Raw genomic sequence first — 22,724 nt, 5'->3', positions numbered from 1 at the left:
TATTCACTGGCAAATAACTCGAAAAGTATTGACTTAGTGAAAAAAATCGATAGAACAAAAGTTACTTAAAATTAGTCAGTTTATCCATTTTCGGACTTACTTTGGACGAATATTTTTTCGCCCCCAAGACGGGGTGAACACCACCCCCGGGGCAAAAGCACATATCGGCACTATATCACTTTTTTTCTTTGACTTGTTAGCTATGTGTATGCCAAATTTCATGTCAATCCAAGCGGTTCTTTAAAATTTAGGAGGTTTTGCAATATTTTACCGTTAAAGAACGTACTATTATTAGATTTTAAGAAAATGGGGAAACAGGTCAACTTATTAGTCCTGTCGCCAGGGGACGGGGTACAACGGACTCTTTAATTCAGATGGACTTACCCAAATTTTTTTTATGTATTTTGACCCGTAGAACACGAATTTTTTGGGTAACAGTTGATCCGGATGTCGATAAGATTGTTATAAACAAAGAACTTGAGGAATTATATAACAGCGATTTTTCTCAAAACAAAACATTTTTTTGTACCTATTTTTTGGGTGATTCTCAGCAAAAAATGGTCTTACAAGTTTTTTCGTAGGATACATAATTTTCGAGATAAACGCGGTTGAACTTTCAAAAAATCGAAAAAGTGCAATTTTTGAACCCGAATAACTTTTGACTAAAAAATAAAATAGCAATTCTGCTTACTGCATTTCAAAGTTCCAGTCAAATTCTATCGGTTTTGATTATTTGCATTGCTAAATATTAAATTTTTATTTGTAAACAGAGCCCTAAACACATAGTGTTTCTCGTGCCCAATGCATGCGTTTTAATGTACGTAATCTACGTAGAAATTGTCTGTATGCGCGCCTACTCGTTCGATTTCAAATGAGAAATGCATTGAAAACATCATTCAATCACTATGTATTTATAGCTTTGTTTAACAATAAACACATTAATTTTTAGCAATTAAAGTAATCAAAACCAATAGAATTTGACTCGAACTTTCAAATGCGGTAAGAAGAATTGCTATTTTATTTTTTCATTCAAAAGTTATTCGGGTTCAAACATTGCAATTTTTCAATTTTTTGAAAGTTCAACCGCGTTTATGTCGAAAACTATGCATCCTACGAAAAAACTTGTAAAAACATTTTTTGCTTAGAATGTAAACTCGCTGTTATGTAATTCCTCAAGTTCTTTGTTTATCGATGTTAAATATAACAAGTCCATCTGAATTAAGGAGGCCGTTGTACCCCCACTGGCGACAGGACTATATATTTTTATATTGAAATTTTTTGTCATATCTATATATGTATGCATTTTATACTAGTGATGTCGTCCACCTGAGCGTGATGACCTAACTAATAGATGATTTTTTAAATGGGAATGGGGTCGTGTGGTAGATCATTTGAAAAGGTGTTCAATTTTCTATTCAGCAATGTAAACATTAATGTCATTATTTATACAGGGTGACAAAAAAATAATTTTTAAATTTTAACTTAATTGACGCAAAAAGAAGAATGTATGTAATTTAAATAACTCAAAATACATTCTATTGCTGTCAGAAAATAGAAAAACAAATGTTTATTTGGCAAATAAACATTGCTTTTCGCTTAAATTAAATGTTCAAACTGTCAAGGGCTAAGTGGGAGGCTGTTTGTGATTTAATTTAAGCGAAAAAATGTTTATTTGTGAAATAAACATTTTTTTCTATTTTCTGACAGCAGTACAATGTATTTTGAGACAAGTAAGTTACCTACATTCTTCTATTTGAGTCAACTAATTTAATCCAAATAATATTTTTTTGATCACCCTGTATAAATACTGGTATTAAGATTTATACTATTAAATAAGTCATCACGCTCTATTGGATGACGTAACTAGAATGAAATATAAGCAAAAAATTGCAGTATAAAAATAAAATGGACCTGTTTCGGCATTTTTTTAAATTCTGATAACTACAGCCGAACATCGAGGTGAACTATTTCCTTTGGCCCATCCTGTATTGTTAATCTATGTATTTCAAATATTTTGTAATCCTGATAATATCACTAAAAAATTGTATATAAAATTTCGTTACAATTGTTTTTAATTTATGCAAAATACAGAGTGAGTTTAATGTGGTTCCATGACATCTCGTAACGCGACAGTTCGTAACCGGACAAATGGTAACGGACAATTCGTAACAGCGACAGTCCGTAACGTCGAGACTTCGTAACGGCGACAGTTTGTAACTATACAAATTCGTAACGGACAATTCGTAACGCCCAAATTTAATTATTCTGTTTATTTTTGTTAACGTGGAAGCTAACTCTTATTACAGTTATAAATGAAATTATGTTTATCAATTTAACGAATCAGTATGAGGATAAATTTTTTTAAGGCATTTCATATTTCGTGTTTCAAAATATAATAAAACTATTTAAACAAAGTATTACAGTATTAAAAGCTATCCCTCTTATCAACTATAACCGTTGATTGAATACCCCAACGCTATAACCAATCACATGGTTTATTATAATAACAGGTAATTATAATCTTTCCTTTACAAAATGTATACTTAGAAAGTTGGAAATATCTAAAGACGGTTGTCTCTTCACGAATTACTTCATTATTCCTTTGTCTAGGTATGTATATGCAAATTAAAGGAACAGTACGAGGGATAAACTTTTAAAAATATAAAAGTTTGTATGCATTTCAGTGGCGTAGCGTGAGTGTCGGCCGTCCGGGGCGGAAGACAATTTTGCCGCCCTCTTATTTAGGTATTTTAATTTATTGTATAACATTACATATATTAATTATAGAGAACTTTTCGGCGAGAACAGACATCATTATTTTGAATTATACAGGTTGGATTTTAAATAAAAAAGTTTATCTAACTTTTACAATCACGTTTATTAATACAAAAATTCTTTTACTTTAACCAATTAGATACATTGATATAACTTAGGTACCTATCACTTAAGATTTAAGATTAGGTACACCTTGACGATCGACAAAATTAAATAAAATCAATTTTTGATTAGAACTAGAACGATACTATAATGTTATATTTTTATTTTTATTGTAAATTAATAGGGGAGATATGTCTGAGACGGCATAATTTTTTAAAATGTTTTTTAATCGATAATCGATAGAGTTAGACATGTAATAAAAATCAAAGTCAGTGCTAGGAACATTTACATAAATATAACATTATTTTTTAATAAGGTCCATATAGTTTTTTTCTGAAAAAATAAATTTTAAAGTATTGCATGTACCATCTGACCCACATAACTGTGGGTAAGATAGCATACCCTTGAAATAAAGGCACTAATCTCGACATAAGTCACAAATGAATTTTTTTGCAGTCTTGGATACACCGGCACATTCGGAATATGACCACTTGCCACAAATTTGGCATCTTAGTCAAATTTCTCGAGAACGAGATAATGAAAAGAGGTCATTACAAAAAATGCAAGCAGCATCTTCCTCGTCACTTGTCTCAACGTCGACGGAATCGATTTTGTCGGTTCGAATTCCTCTTAAAACGATCCATAACTGTAATGGTAAACTCCAATCATATAACAAAATTAATGCAGTGTAAAAACGCATAAGGGTGAGATGGCATACCTATGCCATCTAATCCACCTACTTACTATGCCATCTCAGGCAACATTACAATCAGCCCGTTTTTTTAACCTAATTTTTCTTAAGCACAATTTTAAGATATAAATCGATACAAGCGTGTTGGGCATAAGGTAAAAGAACATCACACAATTTAAAAACTTAATTTAGGTGTAAAGACTCGCGAATTATAATATGATACAAAAAAGCCAATAAATATTTTCTCCTACTTATTAAACATTCCAAAGGCTACTGCTGTCAAAATAAAACTAACATGCATAAGTTCAGCAATGTTGAGAAATTCTAACTTGAGAAACTGAAAACTGTCACACTAGGCACCAAATTTGAAATAGTTTACGAAAAACGCGTGATATGCCGTCTCAGCCAGTATGCCGTCTCACTCAGGCACATCTCCCCTATGAGTATTTGTTTGGATTAAAAACAAAACTTCCGTCTTTAATTAAAAATTTATTCGTCTACATTTTTTAAGAGCAAAGTCTTTTATTGTATCGTCACTGTCCATCGCATCACACACCTCTTGCTCAATAGACAAAATAGCCAAATTAGTTAGAGTACTCATTGACGATCTTAAATAATTTTTAATCAATTTCAATTTTGAAAAACTCCCCTCACTGCTGGCATTGCTTATAGCAACTGTGAAAAATATTCAGAACATTATTAAAATATTGGGCAGAGTATCTTCTAGCTTGGATTTAAGAATAAATTTAAATAATTCAAGTGAGTCTGCATTAATCAATTTCGTTGCCTGTAGCAGCAACGAAAATCCGCAGTCGAAGTTTTTTCAACTTGAAACCCTGCTCGTCAATTTCGTTAGGTGCGTAGTTTAGATTACATTCAGTGTTGTCTGGATCTAATAATACAGCCGGTGTTAGATAAACAAACTTATCCGTTAAATTCTGTTGATGTTGAAAATGCTCACGAGTTTCTAATAACTCTAACGAAGAAAACAGCTTTCGTCTCAACTCATTTTTCCGTCATCAAAAATATGCTTTCTTGTTATGCGGCTCCGAGGTTTTATGGAAATTCCAAGTTCTTCACACATATTTTTGCATAACCTACAGCGCCATTTGCCCATTCCTCTCTTTTCTCTGTCAATATCATCTGCAAAGCATTTACTTTCTGAGCGCACAATCTTTATGTTAAGTCCCCTTGTTTGTAAATATTTTTGTGCATCATTCACTTCATGTAGCACCGCTTGCCATAAGCCCAAAAATCAAAGAAAGGAAAATGACTGCATCGAAACTAGTAAAGCACATGCATCTGTCCTAGTGTTTAAGCTTTCACCTGCCGATGTCAGTTTTTTTCAAAGTGACGAGAATCCCGAGAATGTCTTTGTAATGATGCCATGTCACATTTACGGCATCGCCTCTGCACTCCACAATATGGCGTGACTCCGCGTGTCTTGAATCCTTCTTTTGTCTATGTAGCTGCTAGCAGAACTTCCCAACGATGTCGATAAGAAAAAAAAAAGAATAGCAACGTTATAAAGTGCCGAAAAAAGTTGTACTGATTGTTAGTCATAAACGGGGAATTCCCACAAGTCAGTATAGATGTTGTTGCCAGTCGTTACAAAATATCATTCAAAGCAAAGGAATTCCCAGAATTTGTCACAAAATAAGTAATGAAAAATTCCGTGCTCCTTTCAATCGGTCCAAATTTGTAGTTGCAATAAAAGTATAAAATGGTCCAAATATTTACAAAATATTTTTATTATTTATTGTTAAATTTTGCCGCTCCTTAAAAAGTGCCACCCGGGGTGCGCCGCCCCTGCCGCCCCTACGCTACGCCACTGATGAATTTAAATATTTGTTTGTATTTAAAGACTTAATATATTCTGAAACACGAAATATAAAATGTGTTAAACATGTTAATTCCGGTACTGACTCGTTGAATTGATAAACATTTCAATTATAACTTTAATACCAGTTAGTTTCCACGTTAACAAAAATAAACAGAAAAATTCAGTTTCGACGTTATGAATTGTCCGTTACGAATTTGTATAGTTACGAACTATCGCCGTTACGAAGTGTCGCTGTTACAAATGGTCGCCGTTACGAGTTGTCCGTTACCACTTGTCCGGTTATGAATTGTCGCGTTACGAGATGTCTGGTCACGGTTTTATGTATGGAACGCCTCAATTATTTCGTAAATGGCGTGAACGCTGTTCACATATTCTATTGAGCAAGGGTGTTGTTATGCGACCGATATTATGTTGATACTTGCATTGTTGGCAGATCTTCTGTTTTTCTGGAAATCTAACGAACTTTCTTATTTCAAATAGGATACCCTACATATCATTTACGTTTTGAAGTCCTTAAGAAATACTGATTATTTTTTATGTAATATTACCTAGGTAATAAATACCTGTTAAACATCGAAAAATGTCTTATCTGGGACATATAGTGAGGGGAAGTCGATATAAAATATTACAACTGATCCTTAAAGGCAAAATAGAGGGCCGTAGAGGTGTAGGAAGAAAGCAAGTTTCTTGGTTAAAAAACATTCGTGAATGGACTCAGATATCAAATGCAGGGCAATTGTTTCATATTGCAGAAGATCGAGAAGCCTTCGCAATGGTGATCGCCTACGTCGGATAATTCTGATAAGGCAATTGAAGAAGAAGAATAAATATCTAGGTAAAAGGAAATGGAGTTGGATGGATCACACACTAAGGAGACCTGGCACAGACATAGCTAGGCAAGCCCTACAATACACACCACATGGAAAGAGAAGACCAGGTAGACCCGTAGAAACGTGGAAAAGAAGTGTGGAGAAAGAAATTAATGCTATTGGGAAAAACTGGCCAGAAATAAAGATCAGTGCAAAGGATAGGACAGAATGGAGGCAGACAGTTGACGCCCTATGCTCCACATAAAGTGAAGAGGAATGAGTAAGTAAGTAATAATTCCTAAATGCCGTAATTTCGGATTTTGCTGGAGTTTGCGTAATTGTTACATTTACAAATTAAAAAAAAAAATAATAAAACAAATTATAAAAGTTAATTTTTTCGTCTCAGATTACATTATTACTGGGGGGCGAAAATCTCTGAAAACTTCTATAATATTTATTTTAATAAGTTACAGGGGTGAAAGTAAAAGAGAAAATTTTGTGTGATATTTAATTGCAAAGATTTCATTAAAAAAAACTTTTTATTTATTCTAAGGGACTTTCGGCCCTCTGTTGTAACGTAATATTTCATTCTGCGTTTAAATTTTTTAAAAATATGTATTAATTTTCTCAGGATTCGCAAAAAATGAATGCATTTAAAACACATTGAACATTTTGGTAGGTGACATTTTGCGCCTTTTCCCTTAAATTTAAAATCAAACTTTTTTCTATCAGTTCCCGATAAGAAATTTTGTTTTTTTTTTTAATTGTTATTGAACCGACCTATAGAAGGTCCGGCTGCATTAACAACTAAATGACAATGTTTTAAAAGAAACAACGCCAAAATACATATCGGGAACTGATGGAATAAGATTTGAGCTTGAAAGTAAGCTCTTCGTAGTTTTAAATGTAATATTTTTTACTTGTGTTTTTAAGAATGAAAATCGTCATTTTTCAGTTTTTTTTTTCACTTTTAAATTCGAATCGTTCAACTTTAGAGAAGAATAATTACGCCAGATCTTTTCTGTTTCTAATGATCTAAAGAACCTAAAATAATGTCTCTGAAGGCCGAAAAAATTAATTTTTATAATTTTTACCTGCTGTTTTTATATTGTTGTATGTTCTAACATAGGCATTGAGGATATTACATAAAAAATAGTTAGTATTTCTTAAGGATTTCAGAAGACAAGAAATGTATCGGATGTTCCATTTGAAACAAGAAATTTCATTAGATTTCAAGGAAAAGGGAAGATCTGACAACAATGTAAATACCAGTATAATATCGGCCGCATTAGGAGACCCTTAAGGTGCATTCTCAAGGTGCATTCTCACGGTTCTATTTTAGTAGATCAACTTTAGTGGATCAACTAAAATCGAATGATTATAGCTGTGAGAACATAATATGTTTCAATTTTAATCGGTCAACTTTTGTCGATTAAACAAAAGACTGATCGAGTCAAACTTTATCGTTCAACTTGACATTTTTCAGACGAATTGCATAGTATTTGAAGCGTATGAACATTTGTTGGTCGACGTGAATCACTCTTGCCTGCGTATTTTATTTATTTTTTATTTATCGTATGGCACAGATACAATAAGAACACATAATTTAAAAAAAAGTATATAAAACACTACATGAATAATGTATTAGTATAATGTAAAACATTTTCGTTCGCATTCAGGAACTCATCGAAAACTCCAACTCCAGGGTACTGCCTTCGGGGGCATTCCTCAATAATGTGGCGGACGGTCTGCCGTTGCGCACCACAGTCACATTCAGGAGTATGGGCCTTTCCCCATCTATGCAAGCTGTCAGCACATCTACCGGTACCTGTTCTTATTCTGTTCACGTCCATGTATTGCAGGGCAGTTCAAAGTCTGGCGGTTTCTGATCGATACAGGCCATTTGGTGTGATTCCTGTGGTGACTCGCTCTCCCATTGTCTTCTCCAAGCGTTGGTGAGGTCGAAATGTTCCTGATGTAGGGAGACGGCCCTTAACAATGAGGGATATCTGGAGCGCAGTCTGTTCATATAGATATCAAGCTTATCATGGTGGATGGGTAGTTGATGGTTAGCATCGATTTTTCGAGATTCTCTGAGAAGAGAATGACTTCTTCTTAGTTTCGGCGGTGGAATGTGACTCAGAATGAGAAGCCAATAGTTCGGTGTTGGTCGAATTGTACCTGAGATCATTCGCATTGTCTGGTTTAATTGGGTGTCAATGATCTTCGTGTGTTTGCTATCGAGTCATACCGGCGAAGCATATTCAGCCGCCGAGTATACGAGTCCGAGAGCGGATGATCTGAGTACGGAGGCTGAGGACCCCCATGTGGTGCCACATAGCTTTTGGATTATATTAGTTCGCGTCTTCAGTTTTTCTGCCGTTCTTTGTAGGTGTTCCTTAAAACTTAAAGTTCTGTCAAGAGTCACTCCAAGATATTTTGGTGTTGAGTTATGAGTGAGTAGTCTGTTTTCAAAGTTAACGGAGAGTTTTTTGTTGGCTTGGGCATTATTCAGATGGAAACAGCACACTTCAGTTTTCGTTGCATTGGGCCGTAGCCTCCATTTGCGAAAATATTCACCCATTACAGTAAGGTCATCCGTCAGTATTGTTTCTGTAACATTCATGTTAACATGTCTTGCTGCAATGGCCCAATCGTCAGCGTAGCCAAATTTCTGCGAAGTTGCGAGTAAGGGTGCCAAAACAGATCCCTGTGGCAGTCCATTGCTGAGCTTCATTTGGACACTTCTTAAGTTGCCCATTGCGACGTGAAAAGGTCTGTCGGTGAGCATGCTATCAATGAGTTTGGTTACCTTTTGGCATGGGATGGCACGGATCAGTTTGCAGATTAGTCCTTGTCTCCAGACGGTGTCGTATGCAGTTGATAGGTCAATTAAAGCAATGCACGTTTTTTTGCTTTCTTTGAAAACCTGCTTCAATATGTGTTGTTAGGGATAGAATCTGATCTGTGCAGCTGCGGTTAGGTCTGAACACTGCTTGCTCAATAGGTATCACCCCAAATATGTTGTTACTAATTCTGTTGTGGATTAAGCGGTCCAACAGTTTATAGACACAGCTCAGCAGTGCAATCGGTCGGTAGTTTTGGGATTGGTCATTTGCTTTCCTGGTTTCAATATGGCTATAATGGAGGCCTTTTTAAGGGAATGGGGTATTTCTCCTGATTTTAATATTTCTGTGTAGAAATCAGCCAGCCATTTCCTAGCATATTTGCCACAATGGAGTAAAAATTCTGGATGTATTTTATCGGAGCCGGGTGCCTTTCCAGGCTTAATTTCTGATATTGCTGAGGTAATTTCTTCTGGAGTAAACTCGTCAGAGTATTCAGATGTAGGTGTGCATGCAGACTTTAGTATTTTTAGTTCTTGTTTTACTTTGGTCGTGTGGTCACGATCTCTAGGTCCCCTTGAGTTTGCTACAATGTGGGAGGCCACTCTGTTGGGAACTATTGGTACTTTGTCTCTAGTTGAGTGTCTGCTACTACCAAGTTTCCTAAGTAAGGACCACGCTTTTCTGCTTGATTTACTAAAGTCTAGTTTTACACAGTTTCCATCCATTTTTTCCGTCTGGCTGCATCCAAAGTGTGCAGCAGTTCGTCCGCAATTTCTCGGTCTTGGCTTTCGTTGTGTTCTTGATATAGTTTTTCGCATTTTTCATCCCATCCTGGGAGATAATCTCTACGATATCCTCTGGGTATAGTTTTCTTCGCAGTAGATATAACCGCGCCAACAAATCTCATATAGTTTGAACGTGTTGGGGTTATCCATCCGAGACATTTGTCCAATCTCGCAGTAAAAGTCGCCCAATCTGCTTTTTTAAAGTTCCACCTAGGTCGAGGGAAAGATGTTATTATTGGTATTTTGATGCCAACTTCTATTACAACTGGTATATGTTGGCTATGTGGAAAATCTGGGAGCACTGTACGCGAAGCTGCCAGGGGTTGATTGTTTTTGTTTGTGGACACAAAGCATAGGTCTGGCTTATATTCTCGCCTCCAGGCTGCAGATCGAAAAGTTCCCCTATCTTAAGCGTCAAAGATTAAATACGTTCCAGCCCCTTGGCTCCAGTTTATCACTTTGTCTGTACTTCCAGAGTTCATGATGGCTGTTGAAATCTCTAACATACACTGAGGGGTGTATGTGGAAGTGAATAACATGCGGAGGTCACAGGACTGCCGGGGGTTTATAAATATTGCTGACAGTAATTTCGCCAATTTGTATGGTAACCGTATAAATGTTATTTGTATCTGATGTAGAACATATGTGTGCATTTTCCGTTTTGTTTCGGACATAGGTTGCTACTCCATAAGCTGGATGGTAAGTTGCACCCAGTAAATCGCAGCCATGAATTCTTCCTCTAGCGAGAATTGGTTCCTCGTTTTCTACATGGGTTTCCTGAATTGCGACTTCGGCAATATTATTTTCAATGAGTACCTTTTGAAGGTACTCACATTTACTTCTATATTTAAATACCTTGAATACCTTCTATATTTAAATGGCATATTCGGACGCTTGGTCCGAGTCGTTTTGTTGCTTGGTCCTGAGAAGGTCCCTTTAAGTTGTTGTTTGGAGGCATATCTTATTATTGTAATGTGTTCTTGCCAGGAAATCTAGAGATTCTAGATTGCCTGGCGCGAACTAGCTTTACACCCCAATCTGCGTAAATTATTCTTTTGTCCTTATATTCGTCCAATTTTGAACATTCGCTTCTGTTTAGCGTTTTCTGTTTCCAGTGCGTTCCTCCTATCTTTTTAATGTCATCTCCCCATCTCATCTGGGGTCGTCCTCTTGCTTTCTTTCCTGTCCATGGTCTCCATTGTTGTATCGTGGTATTCCACCTATTGTCCGTTTGTCTGGCGTTATGACCTGAGAGTCTCCATTTTAGCCTGGCTATAATATATGTATGTTGTCCTGCGTCTTTGACTTTAGTTTTATTTCTTACCCAGTTGTTTTGATTTTTTTCTGTTAATTTTACTCCTAACATTGCTCTCTCCATGGCTCTTTGTGTCTTCATTATTTTATCCATGTTGGCTTTGGTCAAGGTCCATGTTTTGCGTAAATTGTTATTTTTTAAATTAACAAACTGAGTTTAAAGTGGACAGAGAGTGTTATGTTCAGATGTTTATATCCTTCTGTATCCTCCAAAGCAAGTTCTCTTAGCAGAGTTTCTGAAACACAACATTCATTCCTTTTTTAATCCAATTTCGTATCCAGAAACGTCGTTTTTACGTTCTTTATTCCGTCTTAACATAATTTTCTTGAGTTGCTGAATCAGTAAACTACTCATAATAGTTACCTTTTTGCATATAACTACACTTGGCGCCATTTTGTTAAAACTAATTGCTTTAATTTTGTTTGAAATGTGTGAACAAAAACTTGACCGATTTTAGTTGATCCACTAAAGTTGATTAACCAAAATCGAACCGTGAGAATGCGCCTTTACGGTTCGATTTGAGTTGATCAACTTTAGTGGATCAACTAAAATCGAATGATAACAGCTGTGAGAACATATTATGTTTCAATTTTAATCGGTCAACTTTTGTCAATTTAACAAAAGATTGATCTAGTCAAACTTTATCGTTCAATTTGACATTTTTCAAATAAGTTGAATCACATTTGAAACATATATTATGAACATTTGTTGGTCGACTTGAATCACTATTATATCGTCAGTCTACGTAAAAATTTATACCTCAAATCAACAAAATGAGTTTAAAGTGGCCAGAGAGTGTTATGTTCAGATTTTCATATCTTTCTATATCTTCCAAAGCAAGTTCTTTTAGCAGAGTTTCTGAAATACCACATTAATTTGTTCTTTTAATCCAATTTCGTATCCAGAAACGACGTTTTTTATGTTTTTTATTCCGTCTTAACATAATTTTCGTGAGTTTCTGAATCAGTAAGCTACTAATAATATTTATACTTTTACGTATAACTACACTTAGTGCCATTTTATTAAAATTAATAACTGCTTCAATTTCGTTTGAAATGTGTGAACAAAAACTTGACCGATTTTAGTTGATTAGCTTTAGTTGATCCACTAAAGTTAATCAACTAAAATCGAACCGTGAGAATGCGCCTTTACCCACCAAAATCTATATAAAAAAAACGTGCAAGCAAGTTCCGAAATAATTGAGGCGTCATCTCGCGACAGGTAGTGAACTCATAATTATTGATATATTAAAGTATAAAAGTAGACGAAAGGATCTTCAAGATTTAATATAGACTCATTGTAGCTTTCTACTAAGTACTAAGTAATTACTGATGTCTTCTCAAATCAAAACCAAAACCATTTTTTTATGATAAATCTAATATGAATATAAAAATATATTTGCCATTTTAGACATTGGGAAAATGAATTAATGTTACACAAAGCCGGAAAAAAGGATAAACCTAGTTTGAAATTGGCACTTTTTAAAACATACGCCTTTCCATATTCATTACAAGGAGTAATGGTATTTCTGCAAGTTGTTTTAATAAAGTAAGTAAAAACTTCATATTTTGATTATCAAAAATTAAATTGGCTGCTTAGGAGGTAACCATATATATTTTACCGGCAAAATCTGATTTCAGGCCAAACTAATTTATCCTGATATTAATACAATACGGACAAAGCAGGCTAAACTAGTAAGTCCTTTATAACAAACCTACACTATCAAAATAAATAGATAAACTGAATAAAATACTCTGAAATTATTACAAAATAAACATTTTTAGTAAAAGATAATGACCCTTCATTGAAATTAATGGACAATTATTATACAAACAATCATAAAATATTATAAAAAATAATCAGTTTTTTAATAATGAATAGTTATACCTCAATTATAAACATTATTTATTTTTCCATGGAGTGTTTTGGTGACATTTAGAATTGCTGATTATCGTTGCCTTTTTACTCTTGCATATGTTTTTGTAACAGTTTTTGTTGCAGCTACATTTGACAAAACCTTGTCTTGATCCAACTGAACCTTTAGTAGCTGCAACCCTTAACGATATTTCAGTGCGTTAGTTTATATCTACTACCTCCAAAACCAATTAAAAATTTTTAGATACATTAATACCCCAAAAAGTTGATAAATTATCTATAAAATATCGCTAAGGATTGCAACTACGAGAGATTCAGTTGCATCGGACAAGGTTTTGTCAAATACAGCTGGAACAAAACTGTTGTACAAACAGATTCAAGTGTAAAATGGCAATTCTGGACTTCGAAGGTAAACTACACTCTGTCGAAATGGTGTTGTTTTGAATAAGTTCCATTACATTAATCCACTTATTTTATTAGTTGGATTTTACAAATAGTGCTTTGCATCGATTGTCATTTGTTTCGAGCTTCTGTCATATGTTGTATAATCATTGTATAATAATATTAATATACACGGATTATACGACATATGACAGAAGCTCGAAACAAATGACTGTGAATGAAAAGCCCCATTGGTCATTTAGTAATGAGCGCACCAATAACCCGCAAAATAACGCAAAAGATGGAAAGCAGAATACATTGCGAAACAAAAAGAGATGAAACTAGTGGAGGTGGAAATTATCGACATAAACGTATAAATTACCATTGAATTACATAGTTTCCCACCTTTAGAGGTCAATGACAGTAGTATTTTATAAATTTCTACTGTCACAGTGACAGTTGTCATACTCCTCTGATACGTCTAAAAGTGGGAAACTATGTAATGTAATGTTAATTTATACATTTGTAACGATTATTTCCACCTCCACTAGTTTCATCTCTTTGTGTTTCGCAATGTATTATGTTTTTCATGTTTTGCGTTATTTTGCCGGTTATTAGCGCGCTCATCACTGTATATTATCAGTAGTAATTGCACCAGAGCACTAAAATTATCGATTTGTTTCCCGAGTGCCACTTTGACAGTTTTAATTTCACCACCCGAAGGGGAGTGAAATTATGTCAAAGTTCACGAGGTCAACAAATCGATAACAATTTTAGAGATCGAGTGTAATTCTTTTACACTCTTTGTAAATTATTTTTCATGAATAAAACTGTCTATGTAAATCGTTTTAATTAATATTTTATTGATATCTTCACCTGAATATTAAAATTTGCTAAACCTGTTTCTTGCTGTTGTCTGTGATAAGTTGTAAAACATTAATGTTCAGTTTTGCGTAGTAACGAAGGGCATCTGATGAAATGCTTGACGACGGGATATTATCAAAAATTATCAGTAGTAATTGCACAAGAGCTCTAAAATTATCGAATTTTTCCCGAGTGATACTTTGACAGTTTTAATTTCACGACCCGAAGGGGAGTGAAGTTATGTCAAAGTGTCACGAGGGCAAAAATTCGATAATAATTTTAGATATCGAGTGCAATTTGTTGCGATTATTTCATGAATAAAACTGTTCAAAACCAAAATTTTATTGTAATTTATTTATGTAAGTACAAATTAGTACAATTAAACACACAGTTCTTATACATATTTGACGGTTGAAAGGCATCACTTTTATAATTTTTAAAACATTAATTGTCATTAATGTCACTGAATGTATTTTTTCGTAGCAACCAAGGGCATCTGACGTAATATACTTGACGACGGGAAATTATCAAAAATTATCAGTTTAATTTTTATTTCTGTAGCTTTCTATTGGTCAGAATTTCCTTTGAATGAAATAATCAGTAGTAATTCCACAAGAGCTCTAAAATTCTATATTAATTTTAGAGATCGAGTGCAATTTGTTGCGATTATTTCATGAATAAAACTCTTCAAAACCAAAATTTTATTGTAATTTATTTATGTAAGTACAAATTGGTACAATTAAACACACATTTGTTATAAATATTTGACGGTTGAAAGTCATAAATTTTATAATTTTTAAAACATTAATTGTCATTAATGTCACTGAATCTATTTTTTCGTAGCAACGAAGGGCATCTGACGTAATATACTTGACGACGGGATATTACCAAAAATTATCGGTTTAATTTTTACTTATGTAGCTTTCTATTGGTCAGAATCTCATATGAGTGAAATAATCGCTGTAATTTTTATTTCTGTAGCTTTATATTGGTCAGAATCTCGTATGAGTGAAATAATCATTAAAATAATATGTACACATCGTCTATCAAACAATTATGGGATCTATAAGATTTTTGTGACATTCTAATTACTCTAAACTTTGTTTCAAACTGACCCTAAACACAGTTGCTCGAAATGGCATAGTGTAGTTTACCTCCGAGGTCCAGAATTATACTCCGCAATTCTAAAAACACTTCATCGAAAAATAAATAATAATTTTTATAATTAAGTTACAATTATTGCTTTTATAAAAAAAAGAATGTGTGTGTATTTTGTACGCACGTAAGAAGTTATATTTACTTCTATATAATATGATTTCAACGAAATCAATATATCTTTAAACAGTTTTTTTTTGTATTGTATTTAAATATTAAACTAATTTTAGAAAGAACTGAAAGAATACCAGAAATTAAAAAAAATATGAATTTTCTGGATTTGAACGCGGGACCTCTCTATCTGTAGTCGAATGCTCTACCAATGAGCTATTCGTGTTCTGTTTGCGTACGATCGTTTCTCGGGCATAATAGGGAGTTTTTGTGCACACAAATACGTAAACGTAACCCATCTTTTTGGCATATACGCTTGCGCATTAATGGTTGAACTCCCTTATCTCGATGCGTATTACCTAAAGTAGCGCTCTGATACGTACGTGAGAACGCATCCCTATCGAGACGAAAGTCACCGAATGCACACGAGGATCTTGCCCGATTGGCGATTACCTACACTGAATGGCTACCAAATGAATATTTCATCAGCGTACTACCCGTTTATAAATATTTAAGGTTATTTATTGGTTTAGTCTATTTGAGTAAAATTATTCTGTGTTTGTAATTGGAAATTGGAACTTCATAATAGATTTAAAATTTTATTGTTTTCAAGTTGTCTATTAATAAAGCAAAACAAACAAATCTTGTATTAATTTAAGAAATACGTTGATCACCACAATTAATAACTTGATAAATAAATGACCTAATTTCTGTAAAATTTTCAAATAAATATGAACAAACTATTTACATTATACTGGAATTCTGATGTAGGTACAATAATTTACAACTAAAAAGTAGGTATAAACAAAAATAAAAAAATTTTAACCTAAGGAAAAATAATATTTTTATATTTAAATAGAAGCAATAAAAACCATACAATTTCATCATTCATTTATCTTTTTTTACATTTGTATATTAATTGTATATTGTGTGAACATTGCTTTATTTTTTTAATGTCAACGGAATTTAAAAATTACTTTACGATTTGCTTTACGTTACGTAAGGCAGTCACAAAAACTACCTATTTTAACGTTCATCCTCTACGACACGTTAGTGGCTTTACGTATACGGAGATGCGTTACGTTACGTAGCAACAAAAACTCCCTAATAACAATCACGGTGACAAATACATCAAGTGAGTAAACATTTTCAATACTTATTATCTTAGTCCCGAGGAAGACAAATCCAAAGACGCAAAAATTATAATAAATATATTTACTAAAAACAGTAATAGATTCTTTTCACGTACACCTTATTTGCGCTACTGCTACATAACTTAAAAGATTTAGCAACTAACACCATACTGTCGGCGTGCGCAGTCGCGTGGAATAATAAAAATTCACTCTCAATCGCGCCTAAAAAAGTATAACTTCAAAAACACTTATTATTTTTTATAATGTGATTGTTTATATTACCAATTGTCCTTTAGTTTTAACGACGATTCGTTATCGTTTCAATAAAAATGATTATTTTCCAATTACAGAGTATTTTATTCAGTTTATCTATTTATTTTCGCTTTGTAGGTATACTATAATGTTTATGATAGGCCGTACTATTAGTTCGTCCTGCAGTATCCTTATTAATATCACCTATCGCGACTTAAAGGTTTAAACTCACTAAGGTACTTTTTAAAAAGACCCTTTATTAACTTTTACAAATATACTTCACTTTTAATTGATCGAAAATAACTGAAATTAATTACAATGATATTACTTTTATATAAAATCAAAATGCTGAATATAAAAGGTAAAACTGCTGATTGCGATCGCTGACCTCTGGGGTTATTGCACCATAATTTCTCCATCCCCTTGAGAAGTTTTGTGAGGGAGGAACAAAACTGAAGGCGTTGGTTCCGGATCGGCTGCATCCTCTTCTTCTTCGTCTTCTTCCATTTTCTTCTTTTTCCATAACTCTCGTAATTTGTAAATCAGGAGAATGATAAGGGCAATTACCAAGAAATATATTGGTGGTGTCCACAGATGAGAATGGTCCATTGTTGTTAGGGACACGGGTTGGAGTCTTTCTTCTTCGGTTGAGAGTTTATGCAGTTCATTTAATTGGATTCTGTCTAACTTTAGAGGCTTCACTGATGGATCTTCTCCTCGGAATTTAATTTTGATCTTTGGCAGGGTTAAAGGTTCTTCTTTTACTGCTGCTTTGGAGTTGATGTAAACTTCGTTGTTGGTTCTGAACTCGCATCCTGGGGGTAGTTCTATCAGGAATGCTCCTTCTAGTACTTCAATTTTGGAAGTAGAACAGTGGTTGGAAATTTTAGTAGCTTTTGAAAAAACAGCAATATAGTGGGCTTCAGATAATTTTTGGATAATTGTTGTGCTAATTGTGATCGGCACGTTTTGACATTGAGCGGCGTCGTTGGATAATTTTAGGATTTGATTTATGCAGTCATCGGTTTCTGTATTTTCTTGTGGGAACTTCTCTGGACAGATGAATTTCTTCGGTTCGCTTTTTCTGCATGGTAGGTCCATGTATTGGAAAAGTTCCGAATTAGAAACTAAATATGGCCCAGGTGGGATAATTATTGTATTGCTGATGGTGGGAAGTGAATATAAATGAAAATATGTAAATACTTTGGAATGAAGAATGGGGAAATGTAAGATAAAGACTAGAGAATGGTTGGAATAGTAACCATCTACTTCTACTATCTCGTAGTATTTCATCAGATCTTCTTCTTGGAGGTATGGTAGCTGAGAAGCTGGGTGATGTTCTAGCATCTTCTGGATGGTCCATCTGATTTCGTCTGGTTTTATAAGTCTATTGTGAAGAGTTTTAAATTTTGCAAACGTAATTGCTGTCTGTAAGTCATCTAATATTTGTATGATAGTTTGTAAGGCTTAATTCATCTGGTTTATAACGTTTCGAACTTGCATGTAGTGGTTGAAATCAAAGAGGAATTGGTTTAAATCCGTTCTGATTCTGTTGGTTTCTGCTGCTATTATCTCTTGATTGTGGGTTAGCAACGTTACTGTCTCATTATAGTTGTTCATTATTTTCTTATTAAGGCTTAATTGGTTGTTGATGTTGTTAATAATATTCTGTTGATTAAGTTCAAGTGTCTGAATTGCAGCATCATATCTTACTGCATCTTCTTGATCTAAGTTTCCTGATATGGACTTTATAATACTTCCTAAGCCATTGATAAGACCTCTTTTATTTCTGGTTGCTGGATAGATTGAGTCGAGTTTCTCTTGGGCTGTTTTGAGGAGATATCGCAATGTTTGGGCGAAGTTCTGTAGACTGTCGAAGTACGGTTGGCTGAGTCCATTTTCTATAGCTATGGTTGTAGTTTGATATTGAGATTCTAATGTTTCGATTTCTTGTGCTATTGGTTCTAATTGGAAATAGTGGATGAAATCGTGAGTGCTAGTTTGGATTCTGGCTTCTCCGATCTTAACAGGAAGGATCCCTGGATTGTCTCGAAGGTCCTGGATCTTTACTTCTTGGGCTGTTACTGAGATACATCTGTAAAGTATTTTTGGGGTTAGTTTTCATTGGTGGTTGATGTTTAATGTTCTTCTTGTGCACCGTAGTATCTTGGGTATCAACGGTAACAGGATTGTTATTTTTGACTATTTTAGATGAAAATCTGGGGAGCAATTTGTTTCGTTTTACTGTTTTTCGAGTGTAGATTTTCGTGCTTGGTTTATATGTTACAGGTGAGTGTCGTTTTTCGTTCAATTTTTCAATATTTTTCTGTTTGCTCTCTTGCAATTTCTTATTTATTTCTTTATACATCTCTTTTGTTTTCAATCTGTGCTCCTGTGTGTAATTATTTATAAGTGTTCTGTTAATGTCAATGTCGAATGGATCTTGGGCATCTATGTGACCATTGAGAACGTTGATGGGCTTGTTTGGTAGCTGAGTGGATAGAGTTGTTGTATGCCATAATGGCGTAAAGCATCTGGTCTTTTATGGTAATTGTTTTCTTTTTTTCTTTTAATATTCGAAGATGCTCTATGATTGTGGAGTGAAAGCGCTCGACCATTCCATTGGATTGCGGGTTATCAGGTGTTGTGTAGTGGATTAGAATCTTGTGAGTGTCCACGAATTCTTGAACGGGTCCATTTTTAAATTCGGTTCCACTGTCCGAAATTATCATATGTGGTAGTCCATGATGTGTGATGAATAACAGGAATGCGTTTAAAATGTTGATAGCGTTTGATCCTTCTATTGGGTATGCTTGTCCGTATTTTGAAAATGCGTCGATGATGGTAAGGAATTTTTGTCCTGCTGCTTTTAATGTGTCTACGTGAACAATTTCCAGTGGTTTCGTTGGTGTTGGGGTTAACATAAACTTCGGTTTTTCGGGATTTCTGTCGTATTTGTTTGTTTGACAAGTATCGCAGAGATTAATATATTCTTCAATGTCCTTTTTCAACGTTGGCCAATAATAGTGTTTTCTGATTTGAATTTCTGTTTCGTTAATTCCTCTATGGTTTGTTTTTCCTTGATGATAGTCTTGTACGATGGTTTTCTGTCTCTCTGTACTGTTTATATCTTCTAAGAGGTTGTTGCATTTGACAAGATCAAATGCAGAATTCTTGAATGTTTCACGAAGTATGTTGCAGACAGTCTGGTAGAGTTCATCAGTTTCGAATAGGATGGCGTATTTCTTTTTTGTGTCAACGTAATTTTTGAAGAAGTTGAAAATATCATTTTTCAGGTCGCTTTTGTCGAGTTGGACGTGCATTCTTTTCTTTGTTACGAAGCACTGTTCTGTTATGGGTTTTATTTGATTTGTAAATGTTAAAGTCTCATCAGGATTATGGAATATGTCTGCAAATTTTCTGCATAAACGTCTGATATGCATCTCCTCTTCTGGACTTAGATGATCTGTTCTGATGAGGGGATCAATGTCTATTAGTGTTTCTGTTTCCATAGGAATGATGTCCGAAGTGTACAGATGATATTCATGAAGATCTATTGGATTGCTCTTAACAGGATCGGTGAGTGCTACTTGAATAGGTTCATCGGTGTTGTTGATCATTTCGGTCCAGGCTAGTTGATTGCAGGCTTCGCTGAGAGTTTTTTTTTTTTAAATCGCCCCCTGTATTTCTTGTTTCGGTATAAGTATGGTGCCTTTTGTTTGTTTCACTGGAAGTCGTACTTGTGTGATTGTTCTGGGTTCTAATTGAATTGTATAAAACTGTGTCTTATTGGTTTCATAATAAAAGATAGGGAGAACTGAATGTGCCGTAGTTAGTGTGGATGCTGGGAAATTAAGATGTGCTTGTAGAAGTTTTAAGTTATCAAGGCCTATAAGACCATCAAATGTTTTATGAAATTTAAAAAGGTAAAATTTTAGGTTAATATTAGAATTAAATTCAGGGAAGATGGGAATTTCGGCACAATATTCTTGTGAATGGTTTTGAAATATTGAACTGACTACAAACGGTTCGTGCTTGATGAAATTTTTATTGAATTTGGAAGCAATTTCGGGGTTAAGAAATGATTTGGTTGCCCCTGTATCAAGAAGAAGTTTGAGTGGGGGATTTTGGATTTTGATATACGGAAGTTCTTTTTTGTCTGAATAAGAATTGAGTTCGACTACGTTTCTTCGTTTTCCTCTTGGGGTTTTGGAAAATTTACATCTTCTTACTCCTCGTATTGGGTATTCTGGTAGTCTTCTACGTGGTAGTCATCCGAATAATATGTGTCCTGATTTGGGTAGTAATATGCCTGTTCTCCATAGTAGGCATTGGTGTCGTTTTCGTCTTGCTGTTCAATATTAAACAGCTCTTCTACGATGATATTTGGAGCGTATTGTTGCTGTGGCTGTGGTCTAAAATTTCTGAAGCTTTGTCCTCTGTTAAATCCTGTTTGGCGTGTGCTTACAGACATCAGTGTTGGCTTGTATTGTTGCGGTGGTTTGCTTGCCCATGGGTTAGGTCTTGGAGGTTGTGTATTTGTTATGGTTTGTTGTTTCTGTGGTTGGAATCGAGCGGGTTGTATTGGCCATCTTGGATTAAATGTGGACTGTTGTGGTCGTGACGGTCCTGGATTATTTCCAAAAAATGGTTGATGTAACTGGGGCCTGGGCATGGGTTGTTGCCATTGTGGTGCTGTTACGAACTGCGGCTGTCTCTGGGGTTGTATGTGAGTTGTTTTATTTGGCAATGAGAAATTGGTTCTTTGTAAGTATCTGATATTGTTCTCTTCTTGGATAAATCGGAGAGCGACAGCGAGGCTTGTAGGCGTCATTGATCTTATGGTTGATCCTATTGGTTCCCTTAATCCTGCTAGGAACGTAGTTAGGGCTTGTTGTTGGAAGAATGTCTTTTTGCTTGCTTTTACAGCTTCATTATCGTTATGGAGTTCGATATGATTTGAAATTGTGTTTAAAAGTGTCATTACTTTTTCATGAAATTGTTGGGGAGACTCATTGGGCCCTTGCTTCAAGTTTACCATATCTCGTGTGAGCGAATTTTCATTGCGTTGGTCGGCAAAATTTTGTATTAGCGTGGTCCTTATTGTGTTCCAGTCTTTACACCCATATACAGAAATGACTTCTCGAGCACGTCCTTTAATTTTATTCATTACGCCTCGAGCCAACATGTGATTTTGAAAGCTTTCGGGATTAGCACGATCCCAGAAATGATCAAGAACCATTGTAGTAACTTCAATGAAGTTATACAGTTCGTTAGGGTTTCCATCGTAATCAGGTACGACAGATAGATGTTTATTGACATCAAAAACAAGAGCGGGAGCGGGTGCCACGGCCATAATATCTAATTGACTAGCGGGAGCAGGAGTAATAATTATAGACGGTATATCTAAGCTTATTGGAGTATTATTTGAAGAATTATCGTTAGCTTTTAAACTAAATTAAGCAACTGAGTTATTTTGCGAAATAGAAGCAGCACTAGGTTCGACAATCGATTCACTGATAGTTGCAAGAGAATTACTAATTTTAAGCGATGAAATTTGTGAAGCAATTAAATTAGGATTAGAAAAAATATTAAATTTGCTTACAGATAGAAGATTATGCTTTGGTGCATTTGTTCTCGAAGGAACTGGCTTCTTTTCTGCTTTCTTCTTATCGTCTTTCGGCATATAAATGGATTTTTACACTTTGACACTGGTCTTCCGTAGACTTCTGGGGTTGAACGGCTGTGGTTTTCCCTGGAAGTTGGTTCGTAGCGGGTAAACGT

The 22,724-nt window shown here is 34.7% G+C and overlaps 1 protein-coding gene across 2 annotated transcripts in view; it reads left to right on the top strand.

The window, feature by feature from the left end:
* The window catches only part of LOC114332627 (ATP-binding cassette sub-family C member 4-like), a 298,183-nt gene that overhangs the window by 103,939 nt on the left and 171,520 nt on the right, over positions 1-22,724 (top strand). For both annotated transcript variants that reach the window (XM_050645698.1, XM_050645699.1), the window contains exon 3: positions 12,580-12,717. In XM_050645698.1, the coding sequence (XP_050501655.1) occupies positions 12,580-12,717 (138 nt within the window). The remainder of the gene's footprint in view (positions 1-12,579; positions 12,718-22,724) is intronic.

This window comes from Diabrotica virgifera, chromosome 3, assembly GCF_917563875.1.
Source record: "Diabrotica virgifera virgifera chromosome 3, PGI_DIABVI_V3a".
Taxonomy (NCBI): domain Eukaryota; kingdom Metazoa; phylum Arthropoda; class Insecta; order Coleoptera; family Chrysomelidae; genus Diabrotica; species Diabrotica virgifera.
The sequence above is the reverse complement of the archived record's forward strand: the minus strand, read 5'-3'. Positions and strand labels throughout refer to the sequence as shown.